The 23,839-nt window shown below is 34.5% G+C and overlaps 6 protein-coding genes across 6 annotated transcripts; all 6 read right to left on the reverse strand.

Moving 5' to 3' along the window:
* Positions 1–6,532: 6,532 nt before the first annotated feature.
* LOC124630098 lies at positions 6,533–8,174 on the reverse strand. The gene is made up of 5 exons (XM_047163826.1): positions 8,024–8,174; positions 7,812–7,856; positions 7,553–7,645; positions 6,972–7,199; positions 6,533–6,669 (listed from the first exon to the last, which is right to left on the reverse strand). The coding sequence occupies exons 1-5, from the start codon at positions 8,084–8,086 to the stop codon at positions 6,589–6,591; spliced, it is 510 nt and encodes a 169-aa protein (XP_047019782.1). The 5' UTR covers positions 8,087–8,174; the 3' UTR covers positions 6,533–6,588.
* A 1,060-nt stretch (positions 8,175–9,234) lies between these two features.
* On the reverse strand, positions 9,235–10,481 carry LOC124630106. Its single transcript, XM_047163839.1, has 5 exons — positions 10,398–10,481; positions 10,233–10,271; positions 10,048–10,137; positions 9,492–9,719; positions 9,235–9,375 (listed from the first exon to the last, which is right to left on the reverse strand). Exons 1-5 carry the CDS (start codon positions 10,449–10,451, stop codon positions 9,295–9,297), a joined length of 492 nt encoding a protein of 163 aa, XP_047019795.1. The 5' UTR covers positions 10,452–10,481; the 3' UTR covers positions 9,235–9,294.
* A 1,013-nt stretch (positions 10,482–11,494) lies between these two features.
* On the reverse strand, positions 11,495–12,715 carry LOC124630129. The gene is made up of 5 exons (XM_047163865.1): positions 12,662–12,715; positions 12,413–12,451; positions 12,208–12,300; positions 11,700–11,927; positions 11,495–11,575 (listed from the first exon to the last, which is right to left on the reverse strand). The coding sequence occupies exons 1-5, from the start codon at positions 12,713–12,715 to the stop codon at positions 11,495–11,497; spliced, it is 495 nt and encodes a 164-aa protein (XP_047019821.1).
* A 1,064-nt stretch (positions 12,716–13,779) lies between these two features.
* On the reverse strand, positions 13,780–15,534 carry LOC124630126. The gene is made up of 5 exons (XM_047163861.1): positions 15,481–15,534; positions 15,317–15,355; positions 14,917–15,009; positions 14,575–14,802; positions 13,780–14,036 (listed from the first exon to the last, which is right to left on the reverse strand). Exons 1-5 carry the CDS (start codon positions 15,532–15,534, stop codon positions 13,956–13,958), a joined length of 495 nt encoding a protein of 164 aa, XP_047019817.1. The 3' UTR covers positions 13,780–13,955.
* Positions 15,535–17,703: 2,169 nt separating this feature from the next.
* On the reverse strand, positions 17,704–18,780 carry LOC124630078. The gene is made up of 5 exons (XM_047163800.1): positions 18,677–18,780; positions 18,478–18,522; positions 18,291–18,389; positions 17,984–18,211; positions 17,704–17,830 (listed from the first exon to the last, which is right to left on the reverse strand). The coding sequence occupies exons 1-5, from the start codon at positions 18,728–18,730 to the stop codon at positions 17,750–17,752; spliced, it is 507 nt and encodes a 168-aa protein (XP_047019756.1). The 5' UTR covers positions 18,731–18,780; the 3' UTR covers positions 17,704–17,749.
* A 3,428-nt stretch (positions 18,781–22,208) lies between these two features.
* LOC124630083 lies at positions 22,209–23,632 on the reverse strand. The gene is made up of 5 exons (XM_047163807.1): positions 23,536–23,632; positions 23,344–23,382; positions 23,177–23,269; positions 22,873–23,100; positions 22,209–22,331 (listed from the first exon to the last, which is right to left on the reverse strand). Exons 1-5 carry the CDS (start codon positions 23,587–23,589, stop codon positions 22,263–22,265), a joined length of 483 nt encoding a protein of 160 aa, XP_047019763.1. The 5' UTR covers positions 23,590–23,632; the 3' UTR covers positions 22,209–22,262.
* Between the last annotated feature and the right edge of the window lie 207 nt (positions 23,633–23,839).

Consider the following 23,839-nt stretch of genomic DNA (forward strand, 5'->3'; position numbering starts at 1 on the left):
AATTGCTTTCGGCAGCTCTTCAAGTTTGAAGTGTTGATAAAGCTGCAAGTCATCTGCATAGAGATGGTAATGCGAAACTAGTGACTTAGTGATGGCGTTTATAAAAACGGAGAAAAGTAATGGAGAGAGAACGCCACCTTGAGGAACACCCGCAGCGAGTTCCCGCCACTCAGAGGAAGCCTCATCAACGCGAACCGACTGTGAGCGACCTCGAAGATAAGAGTTGAACCACCCCACAGCAGAAGGAGATACATTTAGTGAGGATAGGATACCTAAGAGGATGTCGAAATCAACTGAGTTAAACGCACTGCTAAAATCCAGCAAAACCAGTACAGTTAAAAGCCCCTTCTCCATAGCCAGCCGGATATCATCAGTAATTTTGATGAGAGCCGACACTGTACTATGGCCAGGGCGAAAACCAGACTGGTATGGACTTAGCAGGCTGTTAAAGGAGAGATAACGAGAAAGTTGATTGTTGACAACACTCTCAAGGACTTTGGATAGAATTGGAAGTATGGATATAGGACGATACTGAGACACTGAGGATGGATTGGAGACTTTGGGCAAGGGCAACACATGAGCTTTCTTCCAAGCCGATGGAAAGGAGCTAGTGAAGAGGGAATAATTGACTAGGTTTTTAGAAAAAAGAAAAACATAAATATCTAGAATAATTGCATTAAGTTCTCAAATCAAACATTATTATAAATTTTATTAACGAATATTAGCTTGGGGTAAAAGATTATGATGTCAAAATTCTTATCACCTATCTTGACACTCACTATATTATATCTACATTTTGCAAAACATGGTGACCGGTCCCTCAACATGTCGCCATCTCCTTGTACCACGAGACATGTCTGGATCCAGACGTCTCTTGCCAAAACTGTCGCAATATGTTTTATCACTTTGGTTACAGGAACCAGCTGATATGACAATGTTGTGGCAGTTTGACCGACATATTTAGGGAACTTTAGGGCTTTGAAAATAGTAAATAGACTTCTACAACTAATATTATATTACGCAGTTACTGCTCAGTATTGGAGGTGTGATGGAATGCCTTTATTAAGGACCCTTAAATTAAAGAACTTGCTTATTTAAAATAAAAGGGGTGGTGGTCAATAAAAGTTTGACATTACCTGATGATGCACCTACATTGAATGCAATGAGTTTAATGAAAATAATGTTTTTCAAGCAGAATTATTATATGGATGGAGTTGAGGTTCATTAACTTAGATATCTAGGTTAATTCTAGTATTCGCTCATAACAAAATATGCATAATTACTTATATTAGTACTCACAGTTAACCTATATATCTATGTAAATAAAAACTTTAAAATTACTGTGTTTCGGATGGCACGTTAAACTGTAGGTCCCGGCTGTCATTGAACATCCTTGGCAGTCGTTACGGGTAGTCAGAAGCCAGTAAGTCTGACACCAGTCTAACCAAGGGGTATCGGGTTGCCCGGGTAACTGCGTTGAGGAGGTCAGATAGGCAGTCGCTTCTTGTAAAGCACTGGTACTCAGCTGAATCCGGTTAGACTGGAAGCCGACCCTAACATAGTTTGGGAAAAAGGCTCGGAGGATGAAAAACTTTAAAATTAACCTAGAGTTTATATAGGTATAGACAAAAAATCGGTCTTTACCACTTTAAAGCCAAAACACTAAAATAAGAAGCAAAAAAAGTCACTGAGGTGGAAACGCTTGAAAAACTAATTTAATATCCAACAGTTCACTTCAGCTAAACAAACGAATAAGTATACTAACGGGGTTATTTCGCTTAAGCTAATAAACCTGGTAGAGCACCTGACGGATATTATAAATTTCTTCTCTTAAACGCGAAATTTTGACTTGTTTGTTTTGTTGTTGACATCATGATTTGATTCATTGGTATATCGATGGGATTTTGTTCGATAAGTAATTCGTTGCGGATTATAGCGAAACCAGAAATCTTCTTCTTTTTTTTTTATTTTATTTTTATTTTTTGTGCAATGAAAGCGGACCTTACAAAGGTAACACTAACTGGGAAAAAGCTTAACATGATAACCGTTTTCTTTATTTTACTATAACTTTACAATGGTTGCTTTTATCTACCTACTAACTTAATAATATCGAATTGGAAATTATCAAGTCAATTTAACTAAATAGTCACCTGATTGCTATTGCCTTTTTTACATAATTATCTGGGTGCAGCTTAGTTATCGACTTACCACAAACGTTTAGAACTAATGAGTTTTCTTGATTATGTATCTCGATGGCCTTTTCCTAAATTGTTCCGCGTTAAATGAGGCTGCAAGTCGTTTTCTAAAATAACAAAGTAATATAATAAAGCTGCCAGAAAAATATTTTCAACAATTCAAAAAATATATCGTGAAAATATCTTACAAAATAATATTCAAACAGCTACACGCGCACAATACATTTCCGCATTATAACCTCACCTCAAAGCGTACCTACCGATATCATACAAAGACTCATCCATACATTCAACATCTCAGGTACATCAGGAATTTCATTTCAATACCTCTCTTATATCTATGGCATCCTTAGACCATACAACCAACTGGAGTCGCTATAAGCATGTATCTTTATGTGAAAAGGTTTGCCAATTTAGACCCGGGTGTTGAGGTAACGCAACAAATAATTACTCATGCATTTGTAACTGACTTCAAAGAAAGGCGGTTCTAAGTTTGACCTGCATGTATCTTACGTTAAGCTGAACAAATTTTTATGCGATTTTCTTTATAGCATTGGTCGAACTTAGGAGAAGTTTGTTCGATTTTATCTTATTGTAAAGGTTTTCTACTAAAATGCTTCGCACTACGCAGGCACGCAATACGCACATTTACATACGAGTAAAACGGCACACTTATACCTTTGGCAGAGTAGAAGGCACGGCAATACCGTCTCCGGTTGGTGAAATACTTACCTACTCTAAGATGACACCCTAACCTTAACAATTTTTAACTGAGAATTTATTGAAGAACATTTATTGAAAGCCACTGAAATGATGATTGATGAACGTAATTATAAGAATTGATAAAAAATTACTTTTGATTTATCATGTCGAAGTTGATAAAGACCTTACGAATGTGAATAAAATTAAGTAAATGTATTTATTTATTTGTTTATATCAAAAACACAGCTAATTTTATCCTTACAGGTACTTAGCCTAATACGACAAAATTATAAGTATCTATTAGAAGAGCCTTATCTAACTAAACGAACTGCACTGAGTAGGTAGGTACTGTTAAAAACAGTCCCTAAATACACTATTTTATAGAACGTAACTAAACAACAGTTTAAATTAACCGTTATTTGAACAATAAGTTGAATTAAGCTCCCTCTATTATTATGTTAATAGGGTGATTAAGTGAACAAAGCATGAAGTTTTTCATTAGGAAATTGCCTAGGGCCATGAAGTAACAATGGACCACTATCATTTTGTCGCCCACGTACTAAATTTTGCGAAATTTGCACTATAATTGAATTTTCGCTGCAGTTTTTGATGTTAGCCTAAATAGCCAGTCGGTTTAGTGGAATTACGGGTAATGTTGTTAGATTCTAAATTAAAGTGCCTTTTAGTGGGTATAATTGGATTTGGTTTGAAATTTTTAGTTTATTGCAGCGGTTTAGCTATTGGGCAGTTTGTCTCGACGGTTGACATGTAGTATTACTATATTATCGGTCGGTTCACTTAACACATAACAAATAACTATCGAACGCACTCAGAACCTACAGACTCGAGAGAGTGCATTTATTGTTACATACAAGTCATATGAATCTGTTAAGTAAGGATAATAATATGTTTAAAGATGGTCATAAAATTATTTTAAAAAGCATTACTTAGGGAAAACAACCTTCATCCAATTTCATTAAATTACACACTTAATTACCAGACAGTAGAGTTCAAAACTTGATTTTGAATAACACTAAAATTAAATCTCCGTACCTGAGTCGCGAGTTAATCTCTGCTTTATACTGCGAAGGGTTCCGTACATAATCATCTAAGTTAAAATGTCGTGTCAAGACAAAACCCTTGATGCAATAATGAAACAAGCTCACCTACTCTTAATAAACTCAAAGGGTGGGGTCTCACAGTAGACGAAAAGAGGGTCCCTAATAGCATTAAAGAAATAAATGGAGTTATCTTGACTAATTTTATAACGGTAACAGTAGTCCTCCATTTGTTAGTTAGGAGAAAGATTCTAGATTGGGGAAATAGTACTTTAAGAAGATGATTATTGATTTTGCTATTATTTGTATGGACACCGAGAGATCTAGTGAATAATATTTGTAGATTAAGAGGTATTAGCCTAATTGTCTTGTTGGTGATAGCAGGAATTCAAATTCTTTCCTTCTCACTGCCACTGCCAATAAGAGAAGGGAAAGCAGAGTTATACTAAGATTCACCCATGTTATTTACGAATGTTCTGAGGCAACAGTAATTCTTTGGAACAATCTTGCAGCAGATAGCAAAACATAAGTAAATCAACTTAATTTTAACATTTATATTGAAATTGTCACTACAACCAGACATAGCATAATAGATTAGATTATTCTTTATTGTACACCAAGACACAACACAGGACATCACAACATACAAAAACACAGTACAATCGGCGGTCTTATTGCTAAATAGCAATTTCTTCCAGACAACCTTTGGATGGAGTTTATCTGTAGAATACAGTGAAAAACGGGCAGTTTGGGGCGTACATACATATAGGTTATATATAATTGACAAATACCAAAGATATAAACAAAAAGAAAGAATAAAAAAAAAATAAATAAATAAAAATAAATAATAGTCAATAAACGGAAAGTAAAGATAGAAGAGTAAAGATAAAAGAATAACAATACAGCGATAGTAGTCAATGAGCCAAGTAGTGATCCTTGACCATTTTTTTAAATACTGCAATCGACTGCGCTCGCCTTATTGCCACTGGCAGTGCATTCCACAGACGAGTGGCCTGTACAACAAACGATTTATCATAAAATGATGTGGAATGCACTGGCATCTTAAGTTTTAGGTTTTCTGATGACCTGAGTGATCTTGAATGCGTATCACAAACAAACTCAAAACGACTCTTAAGATAAGAAGGGGAAGTAGGGTGAAAAAGAATACTATATAGCAAGGAGAGTATGTGAGCGTTCCGACGAAGTCTTATTGGAAGCCACTTGAGCTTAACACGAAATTCTGACACATGATCATATTTGCGTAATCCAAATATGAATCTTATACAAACATTCTGAAGGCGCTCAAGTTTATTTAGCTGGTCCTCTCTGAGATCAAGATAGCTGGCGTCAGCATAGTCAAGAATAGGAAGAAGAAGAGACTGTGCAAGCGCAATTTTTGTGGCAATGGGTAAGAAATTTCGCAGCCGTCTTAAGGATCCTGCAGATGCAAATAACCGTCGACTGGTTTCCTGAATCTGCGGCTCCCAGGACATTCGGCTATCAAAGTATACACCCAAGTTCTTAACCTTAGTGCTAAAGGGAATTTGGACACCGTCATACATGACTTGAGGGAGTTCAAACCAATCAATTTTAGAAACCATCCGAGAGCTGCCGATGACAATCAGCTGAGTTTTTAACGGGTTGATTTGAAGCCCGTAGAACCTGCTCCACTCAGCTATTTGGGAAAGGTCTTTATTAATTTTTTCGATAGCTTCGGATAGTTCCCCCAACTGGGCTTGCGAATAAATTTGAAGATCATCTGCGTACAAGTGGTAGGAAGAAAGCAGTTTATTTGAGATGGAATTAATAAAAATAGAGAAGAGTAATGGAGATAAAACGCCACCCTGCGGCACACCAGCACTCGTTTCGCACCACGAAGAGTATTTATCTTCAATGCGAATACGTTGCCGGCGCCCGTACAGGTAACTATGAAACCAATCAACGGCCGTTGGAGATATGTTAAGAGAGCTAAGTATACCGAGCAAAATATCGAAATCAACGGTATTAAAGGCATTACTGAAGTCCAGCAGCGCCAGTACCGTTAATTTCCCATTTTTTTTTTTCCATAATATTGTATGTTTGAAAACATATGTCAGTAACGCCTCACCCTAAAACAGCAGAAGTAGTGGGTAAATGTACCGTTACCGAACTTCGCTCGTTTGAGGCGATCCGGTCACAACGCTGCGAAGTTTTCACATGACTTGTGTTGTTACCTCAATTGTACGGTTCTTCCCTTCAAATTAACGTTCTGCCAGCTATTTAATGTAAGTACCAAATCTTTGTAGTTTTGGAGGGAATGAAGGAAGGGGGTACATTTTTATGATGGTAGTTTAGTATGATGTTAGATTGATTGACTTTGGGCTATTTAGGTACTTAAAAATATAAAATTCGATGAATAATTTTGGATTTTTTTTCACACATTAAGGAATAATTGGATGAAAAAATAATTTGTATCCATCAGGAACCTTGAGATTTCCTTAATTTATTTTCTGCAGTGTACAATATAGGCTCACAATCTTCTCAAAACAAATCCAAAACCTAGTAGTTACTTAGTCATAGAAAGAAAACTAAACTTATGATTGCACAACTTTATTACTATTTTATATAGGTAGCCATTTTCAACATCAGTAAACTTATGCAAGTAAAGTCGCACATTCTTGGACGCCTTCTTTAAATTTCTGGCATTCCGAGTCATCATCCCAGTCAGTGCAGCGCTGGAATTTGAAAAGTTTAGTATAAATTACAACGATAAAATTATCTTAGTCTATAACTCAGTATATTCCTAGTGCTCGTAAAGTCAGTAATTAGGAATCCGATGCCTTGTTATATGCTACCAAATTTTACTGGTGAGACAAGTGCGACGTATACGTTAAACGCGAAGAATTATTATTTTCAAAATAGCGTCAATGGACTGTTCTGTCCTGTATATAAATAATATTTTATCTGTCATCAGCACTAGACAGTATAATGAGATGGATTTCTAAACACAGCCATTATATAATGTAGTTACACTTACTTTCAACCATTGCATGGAAACGCAGCGAGTCAACTTCACAGACTCACAAGCTTCCGCAGGAGCGTAAGACTCGACGTCACCATCAATACATTTAGATTGCACATCTTCCATTAAACTCGGTTCATTTGCAAGTTTTGCATATAAAAGCTCAACTGCTTTGGCTTTGTCTATTCTATCGTCTGCGGTAGCTACGCCTAATTTCTTAGCTATACATAGGCTACGCTCACACTGCAAAATTGAAAATAAATTATTGGCTATCTTGATGACAAAAATCATATTAAATTAATATACAGACGGATTTCAAGTGATTTCGTTGGTTTCGTTGGTCAAGAGTCTAAAGTCTACTTGCCGTTATATGAGATAGTGGTCAAACGTGGAGCTATCATTCATTAAGAAGGATTTAAATATAATACAAAAAAACAACATTCCTTTGTACATCATCATCATCATCGTCTGTACAAGGCTATTGTAGTTACTTGATTTATTTACTAGATTGCTTCATTGCATTCTCCACTTAAGAATATATTTGTACCAGTGGCTTAAAACTCTGACATATACAATACAGCAAAATAACATCTTACCGACTCAGGGTCCAAATGAGCGCATTCAGACACGTCATCCAGCATCGGAATTCTGACTGACGGAAACTCATTCTTGCAACAAAACAGAAGATACTGGAAAAATAATAAAGAATGTTAAATATTCGTTTATTAAGCCTTACTAACTAAGAAACATACAGACAATCATAAAAATATGAGAAACGACAGATGCTCTTGAATTAAAGACCGGCTCATTACTATTTTTAGACTATTCATTATTTCGTATACACAAGCTACTTACGTCACTGTTGAGATAATTTCTGCAGTCTTCCTTGCTTAGAGTAGCCTGAAAAAAAAATGGTCAAATGTATTATTTTGTAACCAAAAAAGCAAAGTTAATGAAGTTTTCCAATTCTGTAATCAAATTAGAAAACCAAAATTTTTAAGTATTACGTCCTTCTAATAAAGATGATCCTTTAAACAATAATTTGTTAATGTAAAAAGTAGACTTACCGAAACTGCAACAAATAAAAAGCTGGAAAATACCACACGATACATACTGAACATTTTGGACATTTACAATGAGAATTGTCGTCACCGGCATGTATTTATATTGAAATCACACGGACATATGATGTCATTTTTTTCAAAGTTATCACAATACCAGAAAATTGTAACAACTACCGAGTAATAACAACCAAAATTGTGAACATGGTCCATTATGCGTTTAGGTATTATTTATGCTTGCATAAACATGCACAAATCATGATATCATCATCTCCTGAGCCTTCTCACCGGGTGCAGCTAAGTACCTGTGTTTTTCAAGGAGTGAATGCTCATCTGATCTCCTCAAACCAATTACCCAGGCAACCCAATACCTCTCGGTAAGACTAGGTTCTGACTACCCGTAACGACTGCCAAGGATTTCAAATGACTGCCGGGACCTACCGTTTAACGTGCCCTCCGAAACACAGTTATTGGTGTTCAACATATACCTAGTAAGTATTTACAAACCTGGAAAATTTGTATAGGTACTTGCCTGATCAAACCCTCAACTCATACTTGAAAGGTTAGTTCTTTGTCCATTAGGCCACTACTACATGCAAAAACCATGATATAAAAATAAACATCGGCCGTACGAAAATAAAGGAAGGGAGTTCTATGGATTTTTCTAATGACCGTCCCGCCTGTACTGATGTACCATGTGACACTCATTTTATTCGAGTTTTCTATAATGCCATTGGATTTTATCGTGCATTGTCTACAATAAATGGAGTATTCTTTTGCTTTGATTTAAACAAGGCATTTAATTGCGTCTCTATTAACACTAATTAGGTAAATTTTGTATTAAAAAGTAACATTAAGTATTCATTATTGGGTCTATAACATTGGTACTAGAACATAGTTAAAGGTAAATGGCAATTGTTGGATTAGATCTTCAGGGACTGTAATTTCTATGGGAATCCTCCAGGGCTCAATTCCTGGCTCATTGCTATTTATCAGTTCAAGTTATATCATTGCACTGGTAGCAGAAGTTGCTAAAACTACAATGAGTCACACTAGCACATTGGTTAATCTTTTGATTATATTTTCTTTTGTTTAGAAATAATTACTATGGTGCATTTGTTCTAATACATCCATGTCTAAGTATTCGAGCAAACACTAAGCCCAATATGAAATCTAACTTCATACTTTAAAAGGTTTAAAATTATTACACCAGAATTTGTATGCTCCAGTTTAATTTAATTATTGCATGTTTGTTCTTTTAATAAATATTAATTAATTCATGGGAAGAAATTCACACATTCTTGAACGAATCCCTTAAATTCCCGACATCTAGAACTGTCATCCCAGTTGGTACAGCTCTGTAATGATAAAAAAAGAATATTGGAAGTGACATGAGAAAAATTGCAGCATTTTTTTAAGCACGATTATGCAAATAAATACTTTAACCTGGATGTAAGGTACTTATTTTACTTACTTTCAACCATCGCATCGTAAGGCAACGAAGAAATTTCATGAGATCACTTTCTTTGTCGGTTGCGTAAATCCTGAAATCACCGTTAATACATTTTGCTGTGACATCTTCCATTAAGCTTGGGTCATCTTCAACTTTTTTAAACATGACGTGTATCATTTGGACTGTGTCTAGATTACCATCATCGGTAACAAAACCCATTTTTTTAGCCTCACACATATCTTGCTCGATCTGAAAAGTTAAACCATAATATAATAGTTGACGCCACGTGTTCTGAATCAACCAATCCAGCAGGTCGAGCCATAATTGTTTGAAAGAGATACCGTGGACCTGCTTAGTACCCGAAGTAAGTAAGAGTCTAACTGCCTTACGCTGCACCCACAGAGGAAGAAGCGAATTATAGCCCGATCAGGGAATCGAACAAGAGACCTCCGTCATAGCAGTCGCGCTTCCGACCACTAAGACCAACGAGGCAGTCGTCCGTACATACCACGCTATAATAACTTATTGAATTTTATAACTTAAATGAAATATGCCTACACAATAATAAAATTCTTACCCGTGAACGATTCATAGAACGGCATTCTGACATATCTGGTATCGGAAATGTGTTTGATGGAAACTTATTCTTGCAACATTCTCGTAGATACTAGAAAAAAAACTACATGTAATCAATATTTTCGACTACACTCTTAAAAAAAAAAACATTTTATTTTTTAGGTTTTAGATCAAACATTAACTTACTTCACCGTATTCTTTGCATAGTTCGGTATCGTAGCCTGCCTGTAAATTTATATTGGGTTTATGATTTTTGTTATGTATGTCTTAACGACGAAGTTTTCCAAAATTATTGATATCAACCTAATTTCGATAAAAAATGCTATTTATAAACTTGAAATATAGTCTTACCGATAGTCTGACAAATACGAAACTCAATATCACAACACCGTACGCGTTAAACATTGTTCACATTGACACCGAGGATAATTCTCTCGAACGTATTGCCCATGCACGTATTTATATGTTTATATTGCCATGAAGACGTAATATAGATCTAAATACCATAAAATTGTACCCGAATAATTACTTAATCAGAATTGTCACCTCGGTTTTTTTTCATATTTCCTTGTACTGCTGTTTTGTTATACGATGTCATACGTGTTTGTGAACTTAGTGGCTTAGTAGGTAACGAACCGACCTCTCCCGTATAAGTGTGTTTAAACTTGTCTAAGTTTTTATGTACTCTCATAGTATATCTTGGAAACCATTGACTGTGTTTCAGAGAGCTTTGGTAGTCGGTACGGGTCGCCAAAAGCCAGAAAGTCTGACAACCAGCCTTGCCAGGAGGTATTGGTTTACCGGGTAACTGCGTTGAGGAGGTCAGGGAGGCCTTGTTAAACACTGGTACTCATCTGCATTGATTGACTTGATTTTACTTAATTGTACACTGAATACAATCAATAGGGTGTTCTTTTGATTTAATTTAAACTAGACATTTAATTGCGTATCTACTGATATTATTCAGGTATTTAATGGAGTATAAAATATTCGTCATTGGCTCACAGTGGTACATTTTTGAACGATATTTTACAAAAGGTTTACGATAATGATGAGATAAATTCTTCAAAAATAGTTTTTTTCCGTGGGAATTGAATTGAACCCTGGGGGGGTTCAATTCCGGGTCCATTGCTACTTTTCAGTTTAAGTTATTACAGCTTACAATTAATTGAATGGAAAATGCTCAGAATACAATGAGGCACACCAGCAAATAGGTTAATCTTTGGATTATATTATTCTTTCTTTCTCGAGAAATAACTGCTAAGGTGCATTTGTTTTTATACAGCCATATCTACCATATCTATTTGAGCAAACTTAAAAAAACAACGAGTTAAACTCGCAAGTTCATATTTTTCAAGGTTAATAAATATTGAAACAAAATTTTATTGCTCCGGTTTAATTGGATTTATGTATATTTGCTCTTTTGTATTATTATTAATCAATCAAATTCATGGAAAGAAATTCACACATTCTTGAACGAATCCCTTAAATTCCTGACATCTGGAACTGTCATCCCAGTTTGTACAGCGCTGTAATAAAATAAAAAAATAATTGAACGTGACATGTGAAAAAATAAATCATTTGATAAATCATAGCAAGGTTAGGTATACAAAATAAGACGTTATCTGAAAGGAACTTACTTATTTTACTTACTTTTAACCACTGCATTGAAAGGCAACGAAAAAATTTCATGGGATCACATTCTTTATCGGTTGCGTAAATCCTGAAATCACCTTTAATACATTTTGATGTGACATCAGCCATTAAACTTGGGTCATCTTCAACTTTTTTGAACATGATGTGCACCAATTTGACTGTGTCTAGCTTACCATCATCGGTAGCAAAACCCATTTTTTTAGATTCACACATATCTTGCTCGCACTGCAAAGTTAAGTCATAATATTATAAAGTTGATGGCATATGTTCAGAGTCAACCAACCCAGCAGGCCAAAGCCTGCTGCGGCTGCGGGATGCTCGAAAGAACTACCGCGGCTTTGCTAAGTACACAAACTTAGTAAGAGTCTGACACTCCATCGCGCTGCACCCACAGGGGGAGTAGTCATTTGATGATTTCCCCCTCCAAAATAATGTGCATACTCACATTAGCATAGCAACTTAGGAACTTAGATAAAATATGCCTACATTATGATAATAGTCTCACCCGTGAAAGATTCTTAGAATGGCATTCCGATATATCATCTGGTACCGTAACTCTGTTTGTTGGAAACTCATTCTTGCAACATTCCACTAAATACTGGAAAAAAAACTGACATAATTATAAACGTAATATAACCAAGATTTACGACGACCACACACTTAAAAAAAATATTTTCTATTTAAGTTTTTAGATATAAAAATGAACTTACTTGACCATAGTCTTTGCATAGTTCGATATCGTAGCCTGCCTGTGAAATGATATTGGGTAATGATTTTAGTCATGGAATGAAGACTTAAAATCTTAAGCAACATAGCTATTAGTCCTCCATAGTTTTTAAATAAATAAATAAATATAGGTACCTATTATCGATTAAGTTTTCCAAAATAATTGATATCAATTTTAGTTCGATAAAACTAATGCAATATTTTTTTTTTAATTTGATTCAATATAATCTTACCGATAGTCTGACAAATACGAAACTCAATATCACAATGCCGTACATATTCAACATTATTCACATTGACACTGAGGATAACTGTCACGAATATATTGCCTTTGAATGTATTTATATGTTTATATTTCTATGATGGCGTAATATAGTGATCTAAATACCATAAAATCGTACCCGAATAATTACTTAATCAGCATTGTTACCTCAATGTATATTTTTTTCATAATATTTCCTTGAATTCCTGTTTTGTTATACGATGTTGTGTGTTTCCAGTTTGAACACGTGGTTGCCTAGTGGGTAAAGAACCAACCTCCCACGTATAAGTGTGTTTCAACTTTTCTAAGTTTGAGTGTATTTTCTTAGAATAATATCTTAGACACCATTTTCGGAGGGCACAGCTGGCTGATCTCCTCAAAACGAGCAGTCACCGTCGTCACAATTAGCCTAGAGTCGATTAAATCTTGTGAAGATACTCAATATTAAATGTGCAACAAATTACGACGATGGCTACAACTTTTATAAGCTTTGCATTGTAATAAAGTCGAGGATGAGGGACTTTGTGGAGTTTGGATTTCTAATGACTTTCCCATCTACCTCAACATACCCTGTGGGCACATATTTTATTCGAGTTTTGTATAAAGCCATTAGATTTTATTGTACAATGAATATAATAAGTATAGTATTCCTTTGCTTTGATTTAAATAAGGCATTTAATTGTGTCTCTATTGATATTAATCAGGTATTTCTATCGAAAGGTGGTATTAAATATTCGTCGTTGGCTCATATTGGAACATACTTATATTTATATCTTATATTTTACAAAAGTTATATGATAATTATTTGATAAGATCTTCGGGAACAGTGATTTCCATGGGTATTCCCCAGGGCAAAACTCCAGGTTCATTGCTATTTTTCAGTTGAAGTTATTACAGCTTGCTCGTAATTAAATGGAAAACTAAAACTTCTGTTACTACGTTTAGCCTGTAAAGGATATCATGAAACTGGTAGGAGTAGTCGCTGAGACAGTACAATGAGATACACCAGCATATAAATAATATTTTGATAATATTTTTATTTCTTTCGGTAGAAATAAATGCTATGGTGTATTTGTTTTCATACAGCAATATCTACCATATATATTTGAGCAAACACAAAAAAACAACCATTTAAACTCTAACTTCGTACGTCGTAAGGTTTAAAATTATTTAAACAAAATTTGGCTGCTCCAGTTTATTTTAATCATAATAACAATTATAGGTTTGAATGTTTGCTCCTTTGTATTATTAATAATGAATAAAACTCATGGAAAGAAATTCACACATTCTTGGACTAAATCGTTAAATTGCTGACATTTAGAACTGTCATCCCAGTCCGTACAGCGCTGTAATGAGAAAAACAAATTACTATATTGCACGTGGCATGGGAAAAATTTAAACATTTGTCAAAACTATTTTGACGTGGTGGCCTAGTGGGTAAAGGACCAACCTCTCAAGTATGAGGGCGCAGGTTCGATCCCAGGTCAGGCAAGTACCAATGCAACTTTTCTAAGTTTCTATGTACTTTCTAAGTAAATCTTAGACACCATTGACTGTGTTTCGGATGGCACGTTAAACCGTAGGTCCCGGCTGTGATTGAACATCTTTGGCAGTCGTTACGGGTAGTCAGAAGCCAGTAAGTCTGACACCAGTCTAAAGTGACTAGGGTATCGGGTTGCCCGGGTAACTGGGTTGAGGAGGTCAGATAGGCAGTCGCTTCTTGTAAAGCACTGGTACTCAGCTGAATCCGGTTAGACTGGAAGCTGACCCCAACATAGCTGGGAAAAAGGCTCGGAGGATGATGATGTCAAAACTATTTGTTTAAGCACGAATATACGAAATAATAGGTACATTATCTGGATGGAAGATACTTATTTTACTTACTTTCACCCATTGCATTGAAACGCAACGAACAAATTTAATGGAATCACATTCTCTATCAATTGCGTAAATTCTGAAATCACCGTTAATACATTTTGATGTGACATCTTCCATTAAGCTTGGGTCCTCTTCAACTTTTTTGAACATGACGTGTACCACTTTGACTGTGTCTAGTTTACCATCATCGGTAACAAACCCCATTTTTTTAGCTTCACACATGTCTTTTTCGCACTGTAAAAAACCATAGTATTACAGTCGATGGCACGTGACTTCTCAGCGCTATGATGATATGTAGAATTTTCAGTAGCAATTTGAATGAGGCCAAAATTATAAAAACATTCTCACCATTGAAAGATTCATATGACGGCACTCTGGTATATCATCTGGTATCGGATATGTGTTTGATGGAAACTCATTCTTGCAACAATCCAATAGATACTAGAAAAAAATAAAAATTTAAAATTATCGTCGACACAATGGTCACCATGCCGGTGTGCCGAACTGATGATCCCAGGTTCGATTACCGGTACGGTAACATTTGTTTGATGCTCGTTGACCTTAGTCCAGGTGTTATAACATGTATCTATAAATATAAATACATGAAGTTTGTCAATTGTGTTAGCGCCCATAAACAACTTAATAAATAGCTTACCATCGGGCTAGCCTATTTAATAATCAGTATTTTCCATGGCCGCATACAATTTAATTTTGAATTTAAGTTTTTAGATATTCAAAATTAACTTACTTGACCATAGTCTTGGCATTGTACGGTATCAAAGCCTGCCTGTAAAATTATATTGGGTTAACAATTTTTTATAATGGAATGAAGGCGTACTATCTTACAAATATTACTTTCCTTTGTTCGATAAAACTAATGCAATATTTTTTTAATTTGATCTATAATCTTACCGATATTCTAACAATTACAAAGCTCAATATCACAACGCCGTACGCGTTAAACATTGTTCACACTAAAACTGAGGACAACTACACAAGAAGGAATGTATTTATATGTTTATATGTCCACAAGGGCGCAATATAGTGATCTAAATACCATAAAATTGTACCCGAGTAATAACTTAATCAGAATTGTTACTTCAATGTTTTTTTTTTTTATATTTCCCTGTATAGCTGTTATAGGATGTCATGTGTGTGATTGTAAACGTGGTGACTTAGTGGGTAAAGAACCAACCTCTCACATGACTGTGTTTCAACTTTTCTAAATTGTACTTTTTAATCTTAAGCACTGACTATGTTTCGGAGGTCATAAGAAATAAGAAGACGGCATATGAAAGCTGGGGCCAACAATATATCTTTATTATTGGCCCCAGCTTGCTTATGAACATCTTTGATAGTCGGTACGGGTAGTCAGAGGCCAGAAAGTCTGACAACCAGTCTTGCTATATTGGTTTGCCCGGCTAACTGGGCTGAGCAGATTATATAGGCGCTCCTTGTACAGCACTGGTACTCAGCTGCATATTCATATGTCATATTTAACCCCTTTGCTGCATTTTTATGTAGAAATAGCTACACAAAATAAGGCATTATGGTTAAAAACAAACTGACTTGAATAATAAAAGAACAGTTTTAGTATTGAAGTATTTCCAGGTCTTTCGAATTTACTGCTGATATAATTATTGAATTTTAATATTATCTCGTACACAGCTAGCTGATCTCCTCAGAGAATATAGTCGCCATCATTGACAATGAGCTTAGACGCCACCAAACTTTGTAGTATTGTATGTATTGTCTCACTCAATATTATGTGTACTTAGAGGTATTATCAACAAATAACGATGATTGACAAAACTGACATTGTAATGCATAGGATTCTGATTTATTCAAGGTGCTTCTCATTAAGATTGATCATATAATAATTAATTAATAATAATTAATAATTATAATTAAATATAATAATTAAATCTTTATTTCTCTTCCACAAAGGTTCTTAAAATTAAGTTCACAACATTTTTCAGACCAGTCCTTTGTGGGAGACTGGTATCCGCACTAGGAAACCCTGTCACGCAGATTACCAGGCCCCCCCACGAACATAGTGTAACTCAATATTATAAGTGTACATAACATAAAAACCAATTGTAGCAAGTAAAACAAAATCAAATAGGAAAAAAATAAAAAATAACAATAATTGGAAAACATTTTAGAGATTAAAACTACTTGTGGCTTGAGTGTATTTATTAATATGTATTTATATATTTCCTGGTGTTAAGTAAATATGATTTGTGTGTTAGTATGTGGAGTATAATGTGAGTGAGAGTGTAAGAGGGTGTAAGTGGATGTGTGGGTGAGGAGTGCGTGTATGTATGTATGTGAGATGTGGGTGTCAGTGAGTGTATACCTTATATGGCTATAGTTAAGAGATTCTCAGTTGTAACGTAATCTAGATCTAGCAGATACGTGGTTAACACCCGCTTGCATTTGACTTTAGTAAGTGGATAAATATTTAGTATAGCATTAAGCTTGTTATATAAATAGGAGCTAAGAAAACAATAGCTGCGGTGGGATAGTGCACTTTTGTAGAGCTTAGTTGAGCATACCTTACCTTTCTTACGCTTATGCGCGTTTAGGTTTGTGTTATACTGAAGAAGAGAATGCGTCCGCAAAACGGTTAGCATGATAAAAAGTTGACGAACAGACAGAACTCCGCATTTCTGGTACAAATCAGTAGTGGGGTAAAAGAATGATAGCGAATGGGCTACCTTCAATATTACTCTTTGTGCTCGTTCAATTTTAATCATATGCATCTTAGCAGCTCCTCCCCACGCATATCATCAGAGATTTGTATCATTATCATCGTCGGTCTTTTTATCGTCCCACTACTGGACATAAGCCTCCTCTCACACGGTTCTCCGTAAGTGTCTGTGCTAATAATTTACTTCCATTTAATCAGCCATTGGTATCCAAGGTAGGCTTAGGAAGTACATCTATATAAAAATTAAATAATTTTTCATTAATTTCTATTGCGTCGTACTTAGGATATGGGATAAAAAGTTAATACTACTTAAACAAACAATATTCGTAGGTTTAGAAGTCCCACAAACCTCAATTCTTGATGCAAGGTTTCTTAAAATAACTTTTTGTTATAAGGGTTAAGAAGTAAAACAATATTTTTTATGTTGTTTAATTCTTAGTTTTTTTAACACTTATTAATGCACGAATTTCATGGAAAGATTTTCACACATTCTTTTATAAGTCCTTTGAATGTCTGACACGTTTCATTCTCGCCCCATTTGGTGCAGCGCTGCAAAATTTCAAATGTATGGCATTACATTATTGTATTAAAAGGACCACATGTACTAATCTAAGACTGACTCTTATTAATATAAAATAAAATTTATGAATAAAAAAACTTTATAAATACGCCAAGAACAACAAAAAAACTTTTTATACGTACTTTCAGCCATTGCATATGAACACAACGACTAATTTTCTCGAAAACACAAGTATTTGTGGGCGCATATGACTCGAAGTCACCATTGATACACTTGGATTTCACTTCTGCCATTAAACCTGGGTCATCTGCAACTTTTTTAAACATGGCGTCTATTGCTTTGGCTCGGTCTATTTTACCATCATCACCGACAAACCCCATTTTTTTAGCTCGACACAATTCACGCTCGCACTGTAAAATTGAAACACACATTACCATTGCTCAGTAATAATTTAACAAAAATAGGGCTACATTAGAAAAATATTCTCACCCCTGAAATAAGAGAATTGCATTCAGACATGTCAGGTGGTTTTTCACCTGTCATGGGAGGTGTCGCTGGAAAATCATCCTCGCAACATGGTACAAGAAACTAAAAAAGTAAAGCAATTTAAACAAGTAATTCGTGGAGGTCAATAGAAGTCCAAAATGTCCTTTTCAATGATATTTTATATACTCACTCCTTGATACTCTTGGCATAGGTCCATATCATATTTAATGTCAGCCTGCAAAATAAAATTGTTGTTAATTTATTTATTTATCTGAATATGCAGGGTTTATGAAAAATTTAATGTCATAATGTCTATGGAATGAGTGTATAATCCTTGGTCTTCGACGTGTAAGAACCGTTATCCGATAAGTTTTTTTTTAGTATCTTACCGAAACTGTTACAAATACAAAGCTCAATATCACAGCACCGTACATGCTCAACATTGTTCACGTTGACACTGAGGACTCCCAACATAAACACATATGTATATATATTAAAACATTCTCAAATGCGCAATTTATTGCCAGTGCAGCCTAAATACCAGAAAATTGTAGTACTTTTCACATTGAGGTATAACGATTAAAATGTTCATCTTAATAGGTGACAAGTTAATTTACAAATGAATTAAATAGGCGACAAAAAAAACAATCTGTAATTTTTAAGGAAAATTTTTGTAAAAAAATATTTTTGTTACTTTTTTGAGATATTATGAATTTAATGTACATTTTTCTAGTTGGAAAGCTTATGCTACCCACCTATATCATGTATCCTGCATCATTTTCCCTCTCTTATTTTTTTGCTACTTTAATAGTGCATAGAAATAGTGGTCTCGCAGGTTGCGACGTACAAAGATGTTAAGGAATTGGCACTCGATAGGCGGAAATGGAAAGCTCTTAAATTAAAGAAAAAAGAGTGCTTGTGACCCATTATGATATAAAGATTCAATTAATAAGAAATAATAAGTCCATACACGTGGTAACCTTGCTGGACGGATAATTTTTAAATATTTCTTAGTGTCGTCAGAGATACACTTATTCAAGTTTTTAACCGATTCGTATTTCAATTTTTTAAGCAGTACCCAGAGCTTGGTTTCTTTGGATTTTTATTAATATTATGATTCTGAGCTGATGATAACGATAAAACAAGAGCACTTGCAAAAGAATTGAGAACACAGAAATAGTAATTTCTGTTTTTCTAAGATCGGGAATGGAATGTTTTTCTAGGTACAGGGGATTGTTCGTAAATATAAAAATAATAATAGGATTATTAATGACTATTATGGTACAAAAGGGGATTTTAATATCGTGTGTGCTGTTGCTGAACACAATAATATAGTTATTTGCAACAAATAACCATGGCGGATAAAACATCCGCTAGGTTTGTGTTTGCTTTACTTAACAATGCTTTACATATCTGGTTTAACTAAAGCATTTGATTGCGGTATTATTGGAAAAAACTATCTTGATTTTCTATCAAAACGTAAAAATTGCTTTTATTTCAACAGTTCTTAGTGTTTTATAGTTGAGTGGTAGAGTAAACATGTTTATGTCCATCTGAAAAGGTTTACAGAAACTGTAGATTATGAAGGAGTCCCACAGGGCTCAACTCTTGGCTCAATGCTTTTCGAATATGAATTTTTGTTTAAAAGGGTTTAGAAGTAAAACAATATTTTGATGCTGCATTTTATTAAGCGGTTTTGAGACTAACAATTTACGGAAATAAATTTAACATTCTTTTATAAAGAATTCTTTGGTTTGCTGGCATGTAGAGCTGTCGTTCCACTTTGTGCAGCTCTGTAATAGGAAGAAATGCATGAGTACCGAGTTGTTTTGAAAACACAGATGTTTATGTCAGTTAACTTGGGTTTTAAATACATTCTCGCTAACATTAAATACTTTCACACAAACAATGTTAGATTACGGAAAAATCTACGATCTTTCAGCAAGAGTAGTTTTATACATACTTTTAGCCATTGCGCTACTACACAACGATTAAATCTCTCGCCTTCACATGATTTTGCAGATCCATATGGTTTGATGTCACCATTGATACATTTCGATGTCACTACTTCCAATAAACTTGGGTCAGCTAAAACTTTTTTAAACATGGCGTCTAGTGCTTTGGATCTGTCAAGCTTATCGTCATCACCAATGAGGCCTAATTTTTTATTTTGACAAAATTCTTCCTCGCACTGTGAAAATGAAATTATACATTTAGAATGTTATAATGGCAAAATTAAGCTATTATCACTTTCTTGAATTGCACGTTCAGAAGTACTTCTGCATTCTTCACTCATCAGAGATTTCCTTAAAGAGCAATCTGACATGTCATATGGATTATAAATCTGGTTGTTTGGAAGTTCATTCATGCAGCAATTAGTTTCAGACTAGAAAAAAAAAAGTGAATGTACCACACCTTCACATTTTTAAACGTCAACATATTAATATTAATTGACTTTCATATCCATAGCTTGTGCATATTTCCTTGTCCAATGCAGCCTGTAAAATGATATTGGGGTTAATTTTTTTTTATAGAAATGCAATGATCCTCAATGTCATTACCGACGCAACAAGTTGGCTATCCTTGTTTTAAGTCTGCGACGTTGAGGAAGAAATCACCATTAGATAATATTTTTTTCTTACCGTTATAACTAAAAAGCTCAAAATTACAGCAGCGTACATGCTGAACATTGTTCAGTTTGACACTGAGGACTCCTAACATGAGCATGCCTATGTATTTAAATATCCTCAAATGCGCAATTTATTGCCAGTGCTACCTAAATACCAGAAAATTGTAGCAGTTTATACATATAGTTAAAACATCACAATTTTTCTAATTGGTGAAAATGATTCATTCGCTAACAAATGAAATAAGAGACAAAAGGGAATCATTATATTTTAAGGAAATTCCTTAAAATAGTTATTGGTTGCTTTTTGAGATATTATGCATTTGGTCTATATTTTTTCATATTTTTCAACTTTTCTAGTTTATAAGCTTATGCTGTCATTAAATCCATGGCAGTCGTTACGGGTATTGGGTTGTCTGGGTAAGTTGGTTGAGGAGGTCAGATGGGGCATTTGCTCCTTGTAAAACACTGGTACTCAGCTGCATCCGGTTATACTGGAAGCCGACACCAACATGGTTGGAAAAAGGCTCGGAAGATGAGGATAATGAAACTTATGCTACCTACTTACGTCGTGATAAATGTTTTGCAGACGTACAAAGATGTTCAGGAATTGGTACTTGATAGGCGGAAATTAAAGTACCAACAGCAAGTGTATCAACAAGACCTAAGTTCTAATATTAAAGAAAGAAGAGTGCTCATGGCCTATTATGATGTACATATACGAATAAAGAATAAATAGATTAAAAAACTAAAAAAACACAATTTAATCCTAATTGAAGACCGGGAAGTGGATCAAATTAAGATTTCAATTATTGAAATTAGTGTGTTTTTTTAAACCCAAACTTGTAGTAACCTTGCCTCCCACGACAGATCAGTCATAATCTTCATTAGTTAGTACCGTCAGAAACACTTACTCAAGTTTTCAACCGATTTGTATTTCAAGTTTTTATCAATTGAGCTTGATTTTGGGTTTCTATTAATATATTTCTCTGAGTTGATGACAATGATGCAAGAGAACTTTTTCAAAAAATCAAAATTCAAAATAAATTCCCACAGGGCTTTTTTTTCCGACGTCAAAAATCATCAAATGACCCCTCCCGCTGTGGGTTAGCAGCAGTGAGGGAGTGTCAGACTCTTACTGACTAAAAAACCGTCGCGTTCCGTCGTGGGCCCCTTTCTCAAAAAATCAAAACTCAAAATGTTGATAAATAAATTCCCACAGGGCTCAATTCTTGGATCAATGCTTTTTGAATCTGACTTTTTGTTTAATAGGTTTTAGAAGTAAAACAATTTTTTTATGCTGCATTTTATTTAGTAGTTTTGATACTAACAAATTAACGGAAATATATTCAACATTCTTTTACAAAGAATTCTTTGAATTGCTGGCATGTGGAGTTGTCGTTCCATTTTGTACAGCGCTGCAACAGAAAAACATGCACGAGTATTGAGACTACATTAATGCATTTTAAGGGCTAAATTTACTAATTAACTATGGGAAATTTCAATTTCGATAATTATATGACTTTGAAATTCATTGAAATTCATTAGGGTATTATATATCTTTACATTATTTATCTTAGACCGACGCCATAAATGACAGTTTTTCTTAAAACTACTACTACTATAACTATTACTTCAATCAGTTGCTTCAAATATAAATACCTATATTTATGTTGTTAGTGAACTTAGACCTTGAAAGCTAAAAACCAATACTTTAACACTAAGAATTTTTGATACCAGAAAAATTATATAACATTATGTTAAACATTAACCGTCTTACCACAAAAACTTTTTAACGTCAGTTTAAGACTTGTCTAAAAAAATGTCAAATTATGACGTTGACATATGGTTCATTTTGGAGCCACATTTTTTTTAGACAAGTATTAAACAGTGGTTAAAGTTTTTGTAGTAAGGCCATACTTGTCTACGATATTTCAGCGAGGATAGTTTCATACATACTTTCAACCATTGCGTTACTATACAACGATTAACTCTTTCGCTTTCACATGCATCTGCAGATCCATATGTCTTGATGTCACCATTGATACATTTTGATTTCACTTCTTCCAATAAACTTGGGTCATATGTAATTCTTTCATACATGACTTCTAGTACTTTGGATCTGTCAAGCTTATCGTCATCACCAGTCAGGCCCCAGTGCTTAGCTCGACACAATTCTTGCTCGCACTGTGAAAAAGAAATATTCAATTGTAAAGTACCAGCTATGCTATAATTTCAAAATTTTCAGTGTAAGTCAACTCACCGGAGATTTTTCCTTAGAAAAACATTCAGCCATGTCATCTGTTAAAATAATCTTTTTTCCTGGATATTCGTTCAAGCAACAATCTATATCAGCCTAGAAAAAAAAAACACAACTTCATATTTTTAAACATCAATATTTTAAAATCTTTAGGTTATTCATTTACTTACCATTTCATAGCTTGTACATGTTTCCTTGTCAAATCCAGCCTGAAAACATATTGGGGTAAGTTTAATTTTTTATCTAGAAATACAATGATTGTAATCTTCTTCAATGTCGTTACCGACGCAACAAGTTGGCTATCCTTATTTTATGTCAGTGACATTCAGAAATCCTAACTATAACACCAATTATTTTCTTACCGAAACTATTACAAATACAAAGCTCAATAGCACAGCACCGTACGTTCCGAACATTGTTCACGTTGACACTGAGGACTACTAACATGAAACGCGTATACATAAATGTGTTTAAATATCTACAAATGCGCAATTTATTGCCCTTGCTACCCAAATACCAGAAAATTGTAGCACTTTATGCATTGATTTATGACAACTAAATTTTTATAATTGGTGACAAATTCACTCACAAATAAATGAAATGGTTGATAAAAAAGTAATAATTACTCTTTAAGGAAGTTTTTCCTTAAAAAATGTTTTTTGTTGA

The sequence above is a fragment of the Helicoverpa zea genome, chromosome 4, assembly GCF_022581195.2.
Source record: "Helicoverpa zea isolate HzStark_Cry1AcR chromosome 4, ilHelZeax1.1, whole genome shotgun sequence".
NCBI classification, from domain to species: Eukaryota; Metazoa; Arthropoda; class Insecta; order Lepidoptera; family Noctuidae; genus Helicoverpa; species Helicoverpa zea.